Here is a 20,763-nt window from a genome sequence, read left to right as displayed (position 1 = left end):
TTGGATTGGAAAGTGTATGTGCTTTATATTTTTGAAGATGATTAAGCAATTTGTTTGTTTTTCTTTTGCTATGAGTGATCAAGACTGCGGATGTCAACGTGAAGTGAGTCGTCCAGTAATATAATATTATTTCTAAGTTTTTCTTTACATGATATTTTGCTACTAGATAAAGACAATGTTGGGAAGGAGCGAAAGATGCAGTCACATAATGCCCTAAATTTGAAGGGGCCCCCAAAATTTTTGCCTTATAATGTTATGTAATAATTTTATATATTTAGAAAATTGTTTTTGTTAGTACTTTAAAATCTCATTGTGCATTCCTTATAAGAGTAATTTTTTTTCGTTTCTAAATATAAAAGGGTAATGTTAGGGACACTAAAATTGTGAACTAAATGATGAGTCACCAATAGAAAATGATCGCGTTTATTAATGCTTAAGTAATAATACAATCATCAATTTACATATCATTTAATTTACAAAAGTGTGTCTACAAATTTAGTATCCTTAGTATCAGTCAATATAAAAAATTCTAGTGTAATGATATATTCTGATTGTCAATAATAACACCTTAAAAAATAATAGTTTTCCAATTTTATTATATAATAAGGTTATAATATATTCAAGTGAACTTTAAAGTTCGAGTTTTGAATGTCTTTTTTTTGTTTTGTTTTTTTTGTCATGTTTGGTTGTTTAAGATTGAATTGCTTTTGATTATCTAGTGAATGTTATGTTTGTAGCTTTTTTACTTATAATTAATGACATTTGTAAACTTGCAATTGGTGAGTGCTAAAGTTTATTTTGATTAAGTGATTTTTTTCTAACATCAATACATTGTTTTACATTTTTTAATACTATCTTAAGGAGGGGTCCAAGCCAAGAAACTCACTCCGAATAGTCTTGACAAGTGATGATTTAGACGACCTCGAAATCTCAGAGACGACCTTGCTATTGGACTGTGATGCCTGTTCATGAAGTTGCTCTATTTCTATATCAAAGTTCGAATTCACCTATTTGTAATTTTTAGTTTAGGTTAAAAATTATTTCTTAAAATAATAACAATAACATGGATGGACCGATATATATATATATATATATATATATATATATACACACACACACATATATGTATATATGTATGTATGTATGTATGTATAGCGTTGACTACAATTCCTTAAAATAATTCAAATATAACTAAGTAAAGAGTAAAATGAGTGTGAAGGAGGAAGAACATGAACACGATGTGACGATTAGTATACTCAAATTTAATAAATAAGTTTATTTAACTATTAATCTTCTTAACCTTTTTTTCACAAATTAAAAAAGGATTAGTTTGTGGATTGATCATGGAAGTCCAACCTTCTGGATGCCAAAAAGATTTGCATAGATTTTCAGACATTTTTTTACCACTATCATGTGATTCACTAATGCCAAAAAAAGTCTTCTTTAACTTTAACTTAGCTAAAAATTGAAAAACATGAAGACATTGTAGCTATTGTTTAACCGAGCTTTGCTCTTGTGCACATCAAGACACAAAAAAGAATGGTTGAGATTTTTCAACCATCCACTCGTAAAAAAACATGTGTAAGAAAAATCTTTCGTAAAGTAAAAATGTTATTCTTACTATTTATTTATATAATTTTTCTAATAAAGATGAAACTTATATACATTGACGGTCCTACATTTAATGGAAATATGGTACCAGTGATGTCTATCTTTACCTAACATTAGGTATATACTTTTAAGCCTATCCAAGTTATATTTGGCTTGGCTTTTCTTTTTAATTATTTTGGATTATTTTATTACTAATTCGCAGGCAATAAATAAAAAAGGTGACAAAATCTTGAAAATAAACCGTCACATTTGACCGTTTATATGAGTTGGACATGGTTCACAATATATATACGTCATTGCTGACGATCACCCTTCCCACTGCCACACGTTTTTGTTGAAATTATTTTGTACGGAATTGCCGCGCATGGTGCGCAAGCATTTATCAGGTATGAATTCTCTCAGCTTTGAACTGTTACATTTTTTTAGGGTCGCGTGATGGCAGTTTGTTTAGGGGTCATCATTTGGTCTCCAGGCCCAAGAGGGGCCGCCCGAACCCACTAAACGGGGTTTGGACTTGTCATCTTTCAAAAAAAAAAACCTGTCATTTTTTTTTTGATAATACGATATTCTTAGCTATTATAATCTATTAGAATAGGGATTCAAACTTGGGACTTGGGAGCAAGGCACCCGACATGGATACACCACCCAAAGGATGCCTCATCAAAGAATGTATGATTTTATGCGATTAAAAGAAAGTTTTATTAATTGGTACTATTTACCTACCTTCAATTTTTTAGAAGCATGTGTTGAGCTGTTTCAGCTTTTGGCTGTTTTGAACCCGTGATTTTGAATAACAGTTTTTTTTTCATTTACAAAACACAAGTGAGGCCCCAACTTTTTTAAGAAGCTGCTTTTAAAAACATTTAAACAAGGGCAAAATTTAGTTCTAGTTACACAGCAAGGGAAAACTGTTAACAAATTTTAACCCTTGCATTGCAACTATCGTTGACAGTACTATCAGGTGGTCCGCTTAGCAGAAATCACCGTGTCCAATGTCTCGTCTGGGACTGTGATTCCGGTCGTCTCCATGTCTGCAACAATTGCAACGGCTGCATCTAGCTCCCCGAGATCAAGACACAGCAAGATGATTTCATCGTAAAGAGGACTGCCATGGAAGAGAAGAAAACATGATGTAAACACGAAACCTCGAATACATGAGATCAAATCAGCTTTGACAAAGCTTCCATTTGTGCGGATGGATGTGTCTTACTCAAATTACGAAACGTGGTCTTACCTGCCGAATACATAACCAAGACTATGCGTCGTCTGTAAGATCTTCAAGAAAGCTGACGGCAAAGGAGCCCTTACTGCTGCACGCAAAATCATGGCACAATCACCAATGGTGGGCGTTCCGCCCAATTCCATCACCTGAAATGAAATGCAGTACCTATTTCAGATAGCCAAAGGAAATAACCGCTGTTTCTGCTTTTGCTTAAGTTACAAGTGTTATGAGGGGATCAAGTGACAGTTAATGAGAACGTTGGGAGAAAACGAAAAACAGCATTGCAGGTGAAGAGTGGAGTATGAATATAAGAACTTGCCTTTGTCATAATTTTAATCGCCAGCTCAACTTCCCATTCCTGTGACCATCTTCTAGGAGCTCTGTTCTTCAATTCTCTTTCCCACGTCCAACCCCAAGCATCAGCTAGCGTGTACATGTCAGATTCGTCAAAAACTTTCCTTTTCCTCAGCTCCTTAAATGCCTCGAATATGTCCTCAGGAAACCAGTCATCGTCATTATCATCCTGCATCCGTACACAAAACGTGTTTAGATATATCTTTAAATTACCTTTCTAAGGTAGAACTTTGAGCCCTAGAATTAAATTATGGTGCACTCGACAGATATTATATACTTGCATACACGTCCATAAGCAATGTGCATCGTATAAATATTACGTGAGGGCTGACTAAAACTGATATTGTAAATGCAAAATGAACTGATAGTCCAGAACAGTCATTAAACTTTCCACTTTCGTATCAAAAACCAGAAGGAAATTCAAAGATTTAGAAAAATTAAGTTGATGAGTTGCCCATATCCTTCATATCCCGATCAAAAAATTATGTGAAACACAAAGTAAAACTACAATGTCGTACCTCAGCTGACATTCGAGATCTTCTCCTTGCTTTTTTAGATGTCGTACTTGTTTGGTCAGAATCTTTCAACAACTGCACTCCAATCATTTGAAGAGGTTTCTTGGCTTCAATTTCTTTTTCCTTAACTCTTTCTACGTCCTGTCTCTCAGCTTGTTCTACCTCTACCTCTGCCTCTACCTCCTCTTCTTCCTCCTCCTCCTCATCGTTGTCGTCATCATCATCATCCTCATTATCATCATCTTCGTCATCATCATCGTCAGCTTCGTCATTCTCCACATCTTTTGCAACATCATCAACAGTGGCACTATCCGAAACATCTAGAGCCTTTTCTTGATCAGTACCGAAGCCTTCTCCCATGAAACGGCGCTTCCAGAACTCTGTATTTCCTTCTTCTAGCTTGATACGTGAGATTAGTTCGTCAAGCTCTTCATCAACCTGTAAGATGAAACACATTCAGATTTGATCAGTTTAGAGTGAAGTTTCAAGTGCAGCCAAAAGGGGGAAGCATTGCTTTCAGAGTATGCAACCCCCCAACATAAGAAGCAAGAAGAATAAAAAATTAGATAGACCTCTTCTTCTTCCTCCTCCACAGGAGGAACCCAGAGGGGTCGGCCACGAGAGCGGTTTATTCTCCTTGCTTTTTGGACACGCTGGTAGAGAACATTTCTGGTACCATCAGTTGGCAGACCTTGTGCTTCTAGTTCTTCCTTCAATTCAGATACTACCATCTTACTAGCAGCTTTGGGCTTTAAAACATTCGTGTCAGGGCCCTTTATAATTTTCCTTAACCTCATCTCAACTCTAACATAATCTGACTCAGAGGCGTCATCTCCTAAAGCTGCAACTCCTTCATTTCGTAGCGTTCTCAAAAGCTTTCTGTGGTGTATCTTCCACTCCTCAAGACATCTTTGCTTGAATGAGGTTTCAATAGGGTTTGAATATATAAACCCATCAACATCAGGATCTAGTGGAGTTTTCCCTCTTAGAGGCACCCATCGCTTGCGCTCACCGGTAAGCCCACCCTCTGCAATGTACCTGATACAACAATTTAACATCATGTGATGTGTTTGTTAACTTGATATACATGCCCAAGAATTTAAACTTTGGGAGTCCGGTATAAGTCAAGCTTGGTTCTACCTCATGATTCTCTTGTAAAAAAAGGGGGCCGTATTCATCTATATTGTTTATTTTTGTGTTGATAACTTCTAAAGTGCAAAATTAAAATTAATACTTGCACATAACAACCGCTGTAACTATTAACACATATGGAGCCACCAACCTGGCCATGTAATCTATCTCATGTCCAAGTTCGGCTTCCTCTTGCAAAGGTTCAATCCATGAGCTCACCAGTGTCCGGTACTTTCTACTCAAAATCATAGCTCGTGGTGGAATTGTTTGGTTGTCCGCAGCCATAGCTTCTAAAGCTTCTAGCAACTCGACCATTCTTCCTGAAGACGAACAGATCATCAATCAAGTCAATAAGTTATATTCAATACTAATAATGAAAGATCCATACAGTGGGCCAAAAAATTACAAAACGTTGATAGAACCTAACAGGTGGACCAAGACGTCAATGCCAACATGCTACAATATATGATAGGTTACTGACCGCAAATCAAGAGAGTGAATCTCAGAAAAGCTTCATTATTTATTTGCTTGCCTAAATTTCAGAAAATATAGAATCCAATATTCGGAGTAAAAGCTTCAGCTTTCATAATTCTTGTACTTCCGCAATTCCTTAACATCACATGAACCATAAAGAAATTGATTGCTTCTGTTAATATATTGCCCTTAACTTGTTTGATATACAAATGAAAGAGCTGAAAAGAAACTATTACTTTGAAAATTTTGGTCATTGACCAAGTGCAGGCTACATACAATACAGTGATAAATGGTTGCAGCAACTTATATCTCTAAGTATTAGGTACACAGAGCGAGAAGAAATGAGATTACTCTTGTTCAGAATACAAAATGTAAAATAGGTATACCTTCTCGACATAAGGCTCGAAGATACAAAGACAGGGGGTCCCCAAAGTTTCCTTCATTATGTAAAGCTTTTGTTCCTCCTTCAAATCTTATGAGGGCATGAAAATGCCGTATTGCCTCTCGAACTACACAGTACTTGGTAAAGCACTCAACTAACAACCTGAACATCAAGGTACAAAAATACATTTCGAAAGAAAAGAAAGCGAAAATGATAGAAGTAAGATTCAATGTAAACATAAGATGCTGGTTTAATCTGACCATCAAGGCATAACAGTATAATGCAAAAAGAAAATGCTTACGCATGGGTTTTCATATTGGGCTGCAAACGCTTGTGGTCTTCAACCATCATGCCAAGTAACTCAGCAACATCTTGTACTCTACATATCATATTAAAACCCCAAGGTAATGACGAATACCATTGTAAAGAACATATTGAATTAAAGCCTTGAGCTCCAAAGTTGTCAAAATTCCATAAAATTAGATAAAAGTATTTATTATAAAAACATAGAAATGATTTTAAAAGTAAAATTTAAATCTCTCAAATAATGTACTTCGCATAGAGAACTATATGCTATGAATCAGCACATTGACATCTAAGCACGAATACATAGTAAAGAGGGCCGAGCTCGTTCTATACTTATCATATTCATATTCATCATATCTAAAGTTTTTTTTACGTTCACTACATAAGCTAGGCAAAAAATATTCATAATTCTTAAGGAAACGTAGCAGGAATTATTATGGCTACAGACGCTACCTGTCATAAGATTCAGCTCTGGTATATGCTTGGATCACCCAATTATATGTCTCTGTATCAGGTTTCATGTGTTCTGTTTTGTAAAAAAAACTGTAAGATTAAACCCTGAAAAACCTAAAAAACAAAGGCTTCCGAGAAGTATTAAACTTGAACAAACAATTATAACTCTGCGTCCAGAAATGTACAACTCAATTTCACAATCCACAAATATATTAAACCACATGTTACGCTGAAACCAGAATACTCAAAAGACAACTAACTGAAGTGATCACTGATTCGAGAAAGGCCATAAGGTATTACCAAAATCAAAAGCAAGATTCATAAGCCACAAACAAGAGATTTCAAAACATAAAGAAACGAACCATCTCCATACTCCATGTTCTCAAACGTAGCAAACGCTATTTCAGGAATTCCGCAAGTAGCCTATACATTCAAAAGGAAAAAAATTACATGAATAAGACTGGAAAACGAACTATAATTATAAACAACTAGGTCAGAAGATGCTTGCAGTAATTCACTAGCAAAATGTGTGACACTTTAATCAACTGCTATCCCTAATGTAATTTCAAATCTTGCCTGGAACTGTACAACGTAGAAATACAACATCGAAGATAACACAATCCAGAAAAAAAAGAGTCACCTGCACACTAAGAAGACAATTGAAATGAAAGGTTGTTGCCATCCGCCCTGCAGCCTCCATTTCATAGGCAATATCCAATGCATTAGAATGATCCCCAGCTTTACAATCCTCCACAATAAGAAGATCATAGACCTCATCAGTTGCTCTGAGCCCACCTTTGGCACCCTTCAAGAACACTTTGTTGGCATCTTCTAAATGGCGGGTCCGAACGAGCTCCTCTGTTCACATACACAGATAAGAAATCTCCACATCTTAAGGAACAGATAATAAGGGCCTCGTTGGGACTGCTTCTGGTCATAAGCGCTTCTACTAGAAATGATTTTATGATAAAAGTGTAGAAATTCTTATTAAAAATTTAAGAGCTTTGTGGAAAACACTTGGAAGTGCTTTTGCAGAAGTACTTTCTAAACCACAAGCTTCCTCAGAAAGTGCTTCTACGACCCAAAAGTTTTCTAACCAAACGTATTCAGAGACTCAAAAGCGTTTTTAATCATCACAAAGCACTTTTATCCCTTCCAGAAGCAATCCCAACCCCTAAATAATGTGCAATTCATTAGTTTACCAACAAGAAGAAGCCAAGCTTGGCGAATGTCGTATTGCAATTTCTCCATGGCAGCAAGAATTTCTAATCCCCTTATAGCTCGACCTTTTGATCCAAACAGCCGAATCAGCGCAATGAACGTTTCGTGGAGAGGCCGAAGCCCCGTACTCAATTCCCTTCTCAGTGATTGCATCTAAAATTCACATCAAGCGACAATGGAAACAACATTATCTCAACAAAGTAGTGGAAATTAAAATTGAAAAATCAAATTTTGAAGAACAAGTATTGTACATACCGCCCCCTCGGCGTCTCCGTTGAGAGCGTGAGCTACGATCAAGCCGTGGAAGGAGCGAGGGCCGGGGGAGAGGCCGGCGGCGACCATGTCGTAAATGACATCAGAGACTCCATTGGTGTCGCGATTGCGAGCCCGGACCATGAGCTCCTCCATGAAAGCGAAGCGGAGGTTCTTCTCGGCTGCGGAGGAGGAAGGGGAAGAAGAAGAGGAGTCGTCGTCGTCGCCCTTGGTCTGCCTCCGCTTCCTTCTAACTCGCTTCTCGGGGGCGGAGACTGCCGAGGCGCGTACGATGAGGGAAACGGCGTCGTTGGGGCATTTGAAGTTGCGGGGTAAGGCGGGGAAGGGAGTGGCGGAGGAGGGGAGGAGGAAGGCGGACATTTGGAGGGCATACGGTAGTGGATAAGGTGTAAAGGCGGGTGCTTTTGTTTCTGACAGTGAGTGAGGGAGTGACGAGCGGCTGAGCGGGAGGGGTTTAACTGTTTTTTTCATTTCCTTTTTTCCAGGGTTTTAACTGTTTTCTAGTTTTTGTCCTTCGAATTTTATTTTCTATTTTTTTTTTCAACTCTTTTTATTTTATTTTTATTGCTAAGGGTTTTTATTCTAGACTCTAGTTAACGAAACGGGAATTCAAATGAGATGGGTACACTAATCACGAGCTAATGATTCAATAGTAAATGATAGATTGGTAGACTTCTTTCAAACTAAAAATTAGGGGTTTCGGGTTTGAAACCTACTAATGGTGTGGAAACCAGACTTTTGACCAGAAAGAGACTGAAATGTCTCTATGAGTCTTTACGATCCCCAAAATGAGTGGATAACTACGGTTTGCTACCAATCGTCCTCCTTAAAAAAAAAAAAAAAAAAAAAAAAAAGAGATGGGTACACAATCTTCACCAATTGACTTAATTTACAATTACAAATCTAAATAAGGTCTACCAACTGCATTATTATATGTCGAACGCTTATAATATGTGGTGCTATCATACACTTATTCTTACCGTTTACACCACTTTTGTTGACCCTGTTCTTTGACCATCTTCCATTTATTCGATTCGAAAATCGGAAATTAAGGTGTGTGGAAGGCACAAAGAAGTTGGATAGCATTAACATATTTTCTATTTTTTAGATCAATTTAATCATATCAATTTTGCAAAAATAACCATATATTATTATTATTATTATTATTATTATTAAGGATAAGATGAGGGTTCGAAATTTTACAATAATTTAGGAGAGGGTAAATTTTGAACCCAAATTATTAGACCACATTCAAGTGGAGACAAACACTTGTTCAAACAACAAAAATCATTTGAATTTGTTTGATATATTTTCTAATCTTCTATGTTCTAAATCTTTATGTCCCAAACCCAAGTTAACTATTCTAAAATAAGGAAGAGAGATTACTCAAATGCATGCAACATGCAAAAGAAAGGCACATTATTTTAATTAATTGACATAACTCAGATTTGCTTATTTTAAATCTTTTCATTGCGGTATTACATTCATTTCTACCAAAATTTTTGACTGGATTGGGTTTGATGGAAGCAAAATTCCTTCATTGGTCTTACACCTTGATCCCAACGAATCGGATTAAATTCTAAAATGTACAAATTAACGATTCTAAATTGAACTTCTTGTATGTATGGCACCATCTGAATTATTACGAAATATTGAAATTGAGACATTTGACCAAAGAGAACAAAGCAACCTGAATTATTGTAAGTATAATTGTTAAACTACACAATGACTTAAATTGTCCAAAGAAAATTAGAAAAACATATTAATTCTTTCAGGTCAGGTGGTGGAGTCCAAGGCCAGGATAGTACTGAGGTTCATGGGGCTCATATAGTTAGTTGAGCCTGTGGTGATCATCTCTGCAAACATTCTATTAGCCTTTTCAGATGGATGAAAGGCATCCCAAAACGCATACAGGTTTCTGTTTGGGCACAAATTGGACAGAAATGTGCAGAGACCTTGTCCATTGTAGGGTCCTTGCCCACAACATGCTACCTTCGATGTGGTAAAGCCTGCAGTGAGCACACAACCATGCGTTATAATATGAGTGAATGACAGAGTTAATATGCCTCGAATGTAAGGAGGCTTGTAGTTATAAATAGATATATGTGCAATAATATGACTAGATTAGTATCAGTCTCTACTGTTGCTTTTTATTAAGCACTTGTTTGAGCCTGTTTTTTTCATTTGAGATTGCTTATGTAGAAATTCATTTATGAGCAAAAGTTCTTTTGCTAGAAGTGCTTTATTAGAAAAATGTTGATATTTTTGTTAAAATCCTAGTGTTGCGTAAAAAAACAACTTAAAAAGTGCTTCCTTAAGAAGCTTCATGAATAAGCACCTAACATGTGTTTCTCCATAAGCATTTTCAACTTTTGCAGTTAGACGCGCTTTTAGTTATCAGAAGGTACTTCTAGTCATTTCAAAAGCAGTCAATATATCATAATTTAAAGACGAAAACCAATTAAATTCCTGAATTAGTACCAAATGCTTGGGGGTTGTTGATGAAATCTGCATGCATTTGCCTAGTGTTGGCAGATATGAATACATCTTTGCCAAGTTTCTTGTTGAGTCCGGCCAACATTTGAGTGAGTTGTGGGTTGTACAGGGCAGCAGCTCGTAGAAGTTCAGCCGAGCATCCTCCATTCGTGCTTCTAGCCGCCAACTCTGCCGGAGCACATCCCATCGGTCCTGTACCAGTAACCAGAACTCTACGTGCTCCGAGTTGATATAAATTCTGCCAAGTTAACTAATTAAACTTCTCTTATATTGAGTAATTTTTCTGTGTGATTGTCACCAGTCATGTGGTGTTACGTCAATGCATCCGTATATTATAATACAAGCATTAATAAGATTATGTGACAGTATAACAGTCACACAAACGAATTTATCGTGTATTGGTGCAATGATTAATATTAATTACCATGAGAGTTTTTCGGTACTCAGAGATGAGAAGCTTGACGTAAGTAGGGAGGGGGAGGTTGCGAGATTGAGAAATGGAAGAGGCTGAGTAGTAGTTGTTGACGAAATCGTTGCCACCGACGGTGATGAGGACAAGTGATTGGCTTATGAGTCTTCTGGTCTGCTGCTTTCCGACCAGGGCTTGCACTCTTTGCTGGTATTCTTTGAAGTAGTTCAGTTGTCTAAACATTCTGAGTATATCTAGCTGCATGGCCGCAGTGCAGACTAATCAAATTATCTCAATGAGCTTATCATTTTTGAGTAATTATTTTGCGGTACTGTAATAGGGCTACATGTCATAACCAATTCATGTGTTATAGTACTGAGTTAATACTACTATTAGTGTGTAGTGACTTACAAACTGAGCGCTACATGACATAACCAATTCATGTGTTATAGTACGAGTTAATACTACTATTAGTGTGTAGTGACTTACAAACTGAGCGCCAGTTTCATTGAGAATTCCAACTCCGGCGGAAGCGAAGTTTGCACCAACAAGTAGCCGTCGTCCGTTAAGCTGTGGACTCAAGTATGGCATTGGGGGTTCTCTTGAGCCAATTTTCTGACCTTAATTATCATGATCATGTTAAATAAGTAGCTGTTAATTAACAAATAATAGATGAATTAAGTGATCGCGTTAACATGGTACGTACACATAAATTAATTGAGGCCAAATTAAGCATATTTATCTGCATGCATGCAGAGTTAATAACTGTATATACTTAACTGATAAGGTCCGGGATGATGAGGCCATTAGAGAAACGGCCGGTGGGACGGTGAGTCGGAAAATCGATTCCATAAGGGTAAGAGTCGGCTCGAGCAATCGATATCAGATAGTTGTTGTTGCCATTGTCGACCAGTGAATCACCGAAAACAAAGAATGCTCGACTACCCTCTGCTACTTGAACCATTTGAGGACCAAGACTGTAATTACTAACAATAACAATCAAGTAAATCATCAGTCGACATGTAAAAATCATCGACGATGAAGAGGCTGCAGCCATTGTTACGCTTAACTCTGGATTGGTCAGGATCGATATATATTGCAGTGTAAAGATTGGGTTGGTTGGAAGTAATGAATTGACAGCTGAGAATTCATATAAAGCAAACTATATAGGGCACGCGTAGTACGTGCATGGAGTTAATATTGTTAGCAAGGTTTGTATTAACCCTTGAGCATCTTTGTAGTGGTTAGGTTTAAGGGGGAGGTACGTGGTGACGTCGAGGAGGGGAAATAAGTATTTTGTCACACCATTTATCACGTAACGAGGGATGTAGAGAGAACCTAATTAAGGCGTTTAGAGAGGTGTATTACATGAAAGACATCATCATCAATATCGAAGTCTATCTTTTGTGAAGGAGGTGCCTTGACGTCGACGAAATTGAGAATAGTACTGTAGATCGATCGATATCGTTCTTCCAACCTAGAAGAGAAATGTAGGCACAAACATTAGAAACATATTCTAGTCTTTATAAATCACTTGATAGTTTTGTTTAAAAGATGGTCCTTGAAATTGAAAATTAATTAATGTAGTTCTTGAAAATAGATGTCGTAAATCAATGTGGTTTTTTTTTGTTACAATTCTGTTAAAAAGTTTGTTAAGTGCTGATGTAGCACATAAATGGGCCCTATAAGTCGTTTTTTTCACAAATGGTCTTTGAAATTGACTTGCGACATCAAAATGGTCTTTGAAATTGAAGATTGATTAATGTAGTTCCGCAAGTAAAGTCTCAAATTAATGTAGTCATTCCGTCACAATTCTGTCAAAAATTCTGTTATATATTGAAGTGACACATAAATGGGTCACATAAGTCTAATTAAATTAAAAAAATTATAAATAGGCTTAATAATTTAATAGTTAATAAAAAAATTGTCAACCCAAAAGCCCAGTCCTATAATCACATCCGATCACAGTCCACATTTCTCTACCTCCTTCGCTATCTAGTCTCTAAAAAAAAATTCTCAATACACCCATCTTTATACATTCGACACCCATCACCAAATTGAACCTGGATTGAGATCACTTTTGGTGATGGCTTGGCCGATTGGCCACGACTTCTGGGATATTACCATTAACATTTAGGCGATCAACATCCTCACAATCTTAATCTTGGAGAGCATGTTCGGCGGTTCCCTGGTGGTCTGGTAATGCAAATAACGACAATGTCTGCCTTGAGATAATGAGGTTACAAACGAGGTGCGTCTATTGTTGATTGAAAACTATTTCCACACCCCCTCTTAGGACTACATTTATTGCTTTTTAATTTCAGGAACCATCGTAATAGTGAGGGTCAATTTCATGGATCATTTATAATAAAAATGTATTCACAAACATCATAATTTTGTTGTAAACTTTCTATATTTATAGGGATGTGCTCTCCACATACCCCTTTTTACTTCTCTCACATCCTTTGTTAATTTCTGTCCTTTGATCTTCTTCAATTCATCAGATCCGACGGTCAAAAATTGAAAAGGTGTGAGAGAAGTAAAAATAAGTGTGTGGATATTACACCCCTATGTATAAGAGGATTGTTAATTTGCTCGGGTATTTTATTGTATATAGGTAGGATATAATAAAGGTATGAAACGCTCGAAACTTGGCGCACCAACAAGAAGTATGTGACATGCATTATTAAACTGGATGGAAATAGAGCAACTTGACCAAAACAGCTAGCTACAGCTAGCAACAGCAAGCAGGCACAAATTTCTCGGGAAAACTGAGAAAGTCTTGCAACTTGGAAGACAAAAAAGTGTAACCTTGCTAAAATTATTCACTGACGGATACTTTTGCGTAGTCAAATACTCAAATTAGTGACAACAGTTTGCTTCTCATTTTTTCATAATTTAGATTACGTTAATTAGAATGTCACTCGAACATATCAGAAAAAAAAAAGTATTTTTCACTTATGCACAAAGTTTGAATTCGTAGTGAATTTGAGGAAGTGATTTCCACACCCTATTTTTTATTTTTCTCACTCTATAACCTCATGTTCATTTTTGACCTTCGAATTGGAGGATCAAAAGAGAACCGAAAAAGGGAAAAAAAAAAAGAAAAAGGGAAATTATTCCCCTAAAGTTGTAAGAGATAAACATTCAAGATGGAATATTAATCTCTCTCAAAAAATAAAATAAAGTACCAATTCACAGAAAGCAGGTGGAAACTGTATTCAAATACAGCAGTTAAACAAGCACTCATATATACTTAAGGTTCAAGAAAACACCAGTTACACAACAAAAATCACCATGCTTCCTACAGAATTATGTCATCGCATTCATCAACTTTGGCTGCCCGAAAACACCAGTTACATGCTTCCTACAGAATTACATCTTCACTCAGAAACTTCAGGTGCCTGAAAACACCAGTTACACAACAAAGTCACCATGCTTCCTACAGAGTTACATCATCACATTCATAAACTTAAGCTGCAATAAAACACCATTGCAAGACCTAACATGTAGATAATGCACAGTAAAAAGAGGATCAGGTTCATGCAAAGCTCGATCGAGGAACCCTTGTTGAGGGTTTTCTTCATCCAAATGGAGATGAAAAACACAACGGTGTTGGTCGCTTCAAAGAGTCGGAAAAGGAACTGGTTCTCGACAAGAGATTTTGAAGGAGTGAAGTCCAGCATAGAAGGTTGTCGAGGCAATTAGTGTTGCATAGTGCTCACCGTCCCGCCTTGCTCAGTTGAATGCGCTTCAGCCTCTTTTGTCTCAGGTGCCAATGCCATGGCAACCATATCATCAGAACATAAACCTAGTGGTGTTCCGCGACCTTTTATTCTAACACCGAAGAACTAATCTCGCCTAATACTTTATACTTCGGAGAATGCATAATGCATATACTCACAACAATCATAATCTAAATATGTGGCATTCCGGCGTCCTTTAGAGTAACATTGAAGAACTAATCTGCCCTAATTCTCTATTTCTGGAAAAACACATATACTTAAATGGCAAAAACAAAAAGAGGAGTAGCATCACAGGTTTACATCTTAGTCATTCAAATGTGTAGAATAAATCAACGGTGTAAGTACCAAGTAATATATTCATAATAAACCGTTCATTTACTTGATATCATTTAGTTTATATGCTCAAGATATGTTATTCGTAAATGGAGGGATATATGTGCATCCCCCTTATCAAAACTGTTACATCAAAACTTTTCATTCACGAAAGGAACTAAATCACATCTGCTCTATTTATGAAACTGTATTCAAATACAGCAGTTAAACAAGTAGTCACAAATCTTGCAAATCCACTACATAAACTTCAGGTGCCCGAAAACACCAGTTAATTAACATCATAAACTTCGGGTGTTCGAAAACATCAGTTACACAACAAGGTACCATGTTTCTACAGAATTACATCACATTCATAAACTTCGGGTGCCTGAAAACACCAGTTAGACAACAGAGTCGCCATGTTTCGGACCGAATTACATCGTCACATCCATAACCTGCAGGTGCAGCAGGAGCAAGAAAACATATTCGCAATGCCTAGTATGTAAACAAGGCACAGTAAAGGGAGGAGCGGCTTCAATGTAAACTTGATCGGGGAACCCTTTCATCATCCAAATGGAGATGAAAAACCCTGCGGCGTCGAAGACTTCAAAGAGTTAGAAAAGGAACTGGTTCTTAACAAGAGCGCGTGAAGGGTAAAGTCCAGCATAGAAGGTTGGCATGGCAATTAGTGTAGCCATAAACAACTTCATCTCGCGTTGCAGACTTGCATTCTCCCCTGCCTCCAGCGCCATGGGGTTGGTATCATTGCGGCAATAGGCATAGGAAAATCAGTTGCAGATTGAACGGAAAATGTAATCAAATTGCATCCAAACAGCCTAGTAAAGAACAGAACTTATTTAAAAACATAGTCTCATCAAATATATGCTATAACAGAGGAACATCACAAGTTAAATGAGAATATAAAACTGTGGTGTGTTCCGGATTCTTTTCGACTAACACAAAAGAACTAACCTCATCAAATCCTCATTTACTTTGGGAAAACAACAATACAAACCTGTAAATCGTAAACTTTTTCGAACAACACATACTTCATTGGCAAAAAAACCAGAGGAACATTGCGAGTTCACAACACTCGTAATCTAAATCAATGGCATTCAACTATAAAACCAGCTGCATCTAAACCTGGCAAAGAACATACCCTCGTTTGCCAGTCAGCCTTCTGCCCCTGCGACCCAAGCCAACCAAAGCAGAAGTTAAGGCCAATAGCATTTACTTTTAACTCTGAAGAAGTAATCTCGCGTAATCCTCTATTTTTCAAACAATGCATATACTTAAATGCCATGCAGAGTAGCATCTCAAGGTTCACACGTATAATCAAAATGTGGCGCTCCGGCATCCTTTAGACTAACATTGAATAACTAATCTCGCCTAATCCTCTATTTTCGGAGAACCCATATACTCAAAGTGCAAAACAAAAAAATAAAAAAACAGAGTAGCATCACCAGTTTACGACAATCATAATCTAATATGTGAAGTTCTAACATCTTTTAGACTAACACTAGAAAACTAATCTCACTTAATCCTCTATTTTTTCAGAGAATGCATTGACTTAAATGGCAAAAAAAAATGCAGAGTAACATCACAAGTCCAAAACAATCATATACTAAAACAACAACATTCAATGACAAAACAAAATAAAAAAGTAAAATTAAATTTGAAGTAAAATGACCTCTTTGCCATGTTCATCCAAAAAAGTCAAGAATCTGAAACAGAACAGTATAAAATTGTTAATGGCAGTTCATTGACAAAAAAAAAAAAAAAAAATTAACGAAAAGTTCTAAAAAAATTTAGTTTTAATGAAAAATGAAAAATAAATGAGTAGTGAATAATACATGAAAAAGGTAAAAATGTAATTTTCGTTTAAAATAAATAGTACCAGAAGTGTTTCGTTAAAATTTCAAAAAAAAAAAAAAAAATTAGTCAACAAATGAAACTAAAATCCAAGCTCCAGTCACCACCAGACCTCAAAAACCCTAGATCCGAAACCTAAAATATCTCTAGGGTTAGGGTTTAACGGTCTGGAAAGAACACACGGACAAAAGAAGGTTCTAGAAGCTAGAAAGTAGAGAAGGTCAGGGCTTCTTTTTCTGCTAGTGTTTCTTTAATTATTTAAATTTACTTTTTATTAACGAGCTGCTTCTAGTGCTGCGGTTTGTGCGACAACAGTTGAGAGAGGATAAATAATAAAATAAAATGGATACTTATTTTAGAGTAATGATAGAAAACTAAATTTGTAGATTAAAATTTGTAAACTAAATAATATGGAAGTTAGTAATTAGATTATTACTTAATTGTTAATAAACGTACTTATTTTTTCTATTGATAACACCTCATTTGGTTTACTAATTTAGTTTACAAATTTAATCTTCTTAACATTACTCATTATTTTGTTACCTCAAGAGGAACCTGCGGGGACCGTGAGGAGAAAGAAGCGATGTAGGAGGGTGAAAAGGGCGCAGCGGCAATTGGGATGACAAAGGATGAGAAGTTACCCTAGTTGGTCAATATACAGGGGTTAAAAATTAAGGGTTTGCTGGCTTGTGCTTTGGATGGTTAAAAATTAAAAGTGCTTTTTAATGACTAAAGATTTTTTTTAAAGTGTTTTTTAGTTGGCTGAAAGTGATTTTCGTAAAAATATTTTTAGAGTCAATTTTTGGTAAAAATGCAAGTAAATCTTGTAAAAGCACTTCAAGTGCTTTTGAATATAAAAACATTTTCTCTAAAAACGGTTTCAATCAGTTTAAACACACTTCCAAATAAGTCATAAAAGCGTTTTCATTTTGGAAAACGGTTGTTTGGCCAACAATTTGCAAGTGTTTTTAGTTAAAAATAGAAGCAATTGGAGTGGGTTCTAAAGAAACACCTCCTCCTAAGAGCAAGTCTACCCCTAAAAAATGCATTGGCACCCATCCCATTTAATCCACTCAGTGAACAGTGATAGACTTCATAAACAGTTTAATTGACCAAATGCATCTCCACCTCTAAAACTAAATAGCCTAGTCAATTTTATTAAAATATTATTAATTTTTATTATTAAATAATAAAATAATAATAATTTGATTTTGAATTTATGACTTTATAAAAAAATATTATTAAGTTCTGACATTTTATTTATCCAACTTATCACTTCACCTCTTCCCAAACATGATCGCTCCCCTCCCCTGTCTCCACCTCAGAAGCACCGCCACCGCTTCCACTCCCTCGCAAAACCTCACCATGTTGCGCCGCTCCCTAACTACCAACCAATACTCAATCTCTGACCAAGACCTCGACACCCGGGGCTTCAACCTTCACCGCACGATCGCGGAGCTCAACCTGGACCACCTCAACAAGGTGTTCGTGGGCGTCGGGTTTCCGAAGCAGGACCCGGACAAGATCCAGACGGCACTGTTGTGGATGGAGAATAGGAAAACGAAGTGGCTTGTGGCATTTGTGAGGGCAATGGGAGACAGCGTGTTCAACAGAAGCCTGGCGTCATGTAAGTCGAGCCTTGGCTCAACACATTCTCGGCCGGCCTAGAGACTGGCTTGGGCTGGGTGCCAGCCTATTAGGCTTGATTGGAGTGTTTTTTGGGGGTGCCGACTCAATTTTTGGACTTTACACCAGCCTATTGTCTTGGGTTGGACTTGCTCTAAATGTGCTACCAGGTGAAAACACAAGAAGTATTTGGCTCCCTTTAATAAAACTTTTTCAATTCCTAACTATTCCTATTTTTTTATTTAGAAAGTCTAAAATGCCTTTAGACTTTGAGAAAATATCAAAATTGTATTTACCAATTTTTTCTAGGTTTAACGTTGCTATATAAAAAAAATGAAAACTAATGAAAATGGCTTGAAAACTTTGAGTTTTAATAATAAGGACAAAATAAAGGGTAAAGTGAATAGTACCAGAATTAACTTTTTAGTGTAAAAATATGGTTTTTCGTTAAAGTGAACAGTACCGAGAATTTTTCATTAAAGTTCCCTATAAAAAAATAAAAAAAAAAACCCACGAGTTTTTCATATCGTGCTGAAGACTGAAGCAGTCACTCTCTTGGTCTGCATCTTTCCCAAGCCTCTCTCCATCTTCATGCACATACATTTGAATTTGAATTTAACTATTTTGTAAATGCTAGTTTTATTTCAAATGTCTTTGCCCGTAACTGGTAAATTGAGTGGTCCAGTCTTCATGCATTGATTGAATTTGACTTGAAAACTCTAAACCCACGTTAGTAATTGAGACTTATGATTGACAGATGAGGTGTCATAAGGCCTAAAAATACTTTTCTTTCTCATTTGTTCTTTGTGTCTGCTAGCATTCTATGACTGCTCCTATTTTTTATTTTTAAGCTTGTAATTTTGGGTCTATGCCTAGTTAACTAGGACATAATTAATTCATAATGCAGTGGTGTATATTGTTATTATATTCTATGTTTTTTTTTATCCTCCGCTTACTCGAGATATAAATATCTAAGAATGTAGTTAAGGTTTCACAAGATGCACATAGGAACAATGAATTCAAATTTTCTGCACTTATTTTGTGTGCGATTTTTTTGTGACCTTTATCATTGATTGACACATATCTACAAACTTACTTCTTAATTTTGTTGTCATAAACTTAACATGTGTTAATCAATAATAAAATGCCACAAAGAAGCCACACAAAATAGGCGCAGAAAATTTGAACACGGGAATGATAACGAAAAGAAGAGTAAGGCAATATGGGATAATGCAACTATTGAGGCATTTATTAGTATTTGTGTAGATGAGACATTAATCGGAAATTGAAAAGTTGGTCATGTTAGTAAAATTGGATGGAAAAATATCATTAAGAAATTTAATGATACTATTCAAAAGCTATATGCCTATAAATAACTCAAGAAAAAAATTAACCGCACTTGAGAAAGATTGACAATTGCGGACATCTTAGGTTGGAAAAGAGCCTGGCTTAAGAAAGATTGGCAATGGTGGAGAACAAGATTTTGATCCTCCCCTTCCCCTTCCCTTTGCACCGGAGATTGGACTACTCTATGTATTGTCAATTGGTTTTGTCGTGGAACCACAACTTTCTTCATGGTATTAGAGCAGATTGTCTTATGTGAAACCTAACGGTCACACATGCTCCACGTCACTCGATTTTTGTTGTCCACATGTTAGGCTTGAAAATCCACCACATGTGAGGGAACGTGTTGAGAGTGAATCCCACATTGAGGAAATGAAAGATCTTGCATGTGCTTATGAGAGATTGAACTACTCTGATATTACCAATTAAATTTACGATGAAACTTCAACTTTTTCATAAACTTGCATTATTTCAATACCAAATTACCAACACTGGTTTCAATTCAACACAAAATTCCCACACTTAATTGTATGAAGCTTACTAGCTTAGCATGCATTCAAATACCCTTACAATCATGAGCCAGCATGCATTGTGACCCTTTTTTTTCTCCATTTCAGCCTTTTTTTTTGGCTTAAGTATTCTTTTTAAAAAAAAATTCATGCTCCCAATATTTTCGGCTTGAACCTAGGTGTCCTTCCAATTTTTTACATCTTAGTAAGGTCTAGTTTCTACTTGTCTCTATGGTCCAGGCCTGCCAGCCTAATCCGGGTTCCCGGAAGCTATTGATATAAGCAATATTGGAGAAGGAAGATCAAACACTAAACTTCAAGCGCATAAATAACTACTATTAACTCCTTTTGGTTACAAAAAAAGGAACTTTTGAATAGTTTAGGAAGAGATTAGACAAATCACGCACCCATGTAACACGAAGAAATGTTCGGGGTATGTTCAATAGCTACAAATAAACCAAGATCAGCAAATTTGATTAAGCAATGTTGGCTATTCCACATCGGCCA

General features: G+C 36.4%; 2 protein-coding genes and 1 pseudogene across 2 annotated transcripts; 1 reads left to right on the top strand and 2 right to left on the bottom strand.

Annotated features, from left to right (window-relative positions):
* Positions 1–2,299: 2,299 nt before the first annotated feature.
* Positions 2,300–8,420, bottom strand: PTAC3 (plastid transcriptionally active 3). The gene is made up of 13 exons (XM_068461407.2): positions 7,925–8,420; positions 7,651–7,822; positions 7,089–7,306; positions 6,811–6,871; positions 6,449–6,521; positions 5,991–6,068; positions 5,694–5,851; positions 4,985–5,153; positions 4,275–4,740; positions 3,706–4,140; positions 3,153–3,356; positions 2,846–2,979; positions 2,300–2,716 (listed from the first exon to the last, which is right to left on the bottom strand). The coding sequence occupies exons 1-13, from the start codon at positions 8,411–8,413 to the stop codon at positions 2,569–2,571; spliced, it is 2,805 nt and encodes a 934-aa protein (XP_068317508.2). The 5' UTR covers positions 8,414–8,420; the 3' UTR covers positions 2,300–2,568.
* Positions 8,421–9,581: 1,161 nt separating this feature from the next.
* LOC137723684 (GDSL esterase/lipase At5g18430-like) lies at positions 9,582–11,908 on the bottom strand. The gene is made up of 5 exons (XM_068462879.2): positions 11,628–11,908; positions 11,337–11,467; positions 10,863–11,105; positions 10,424–10,676; positions 9,582–9,951 (listed from the first exon to the last, which is right to left on the bottom strand). The coding sequence occupies exons 1-5, from the start codon at positions 11,902–11,904 to the stop codon at positions 9,719–9,721; spliced, it is 1,137 nt and encodes a 378-aa protein (XP_068318980.1). The 5' UTR covers positions 11,905–11,908; the 3' UTR covers positions 9,582–9,718.
* A 6,162-nt stretch (positions 11,909–18,070) lies between these two features.
* LOC137722221 (GCN5-related N-acetyltransferase 1, chloroplastic pseudogene) lies at positions 18,071–19,174 on the top strand (annotated as a pseudogene).
* The last annotated feature ends 1,589 nt before the right edge of the window (positions 19,175–20,763 follow it).

The sequence above is a fragment of the Pyrus communis genome, chromosome 4, assembly GCF_041283825.1.
Source record: "Pyrus communis isolate YQ-2024b chromosome 4, ASM4128382v1, whole genome shotgun sequence".
Taxonomy (NCBI): domain Eukaryota; kingdom Viridiplantae; phylum Streptophyta; class Magnoliopsida; order Rosales; family Rosaceae; genus Pyrus; species Pyrus communis.
This window is presented reverse-complemented; position numbering and strand designations above follow the sequence as displayed.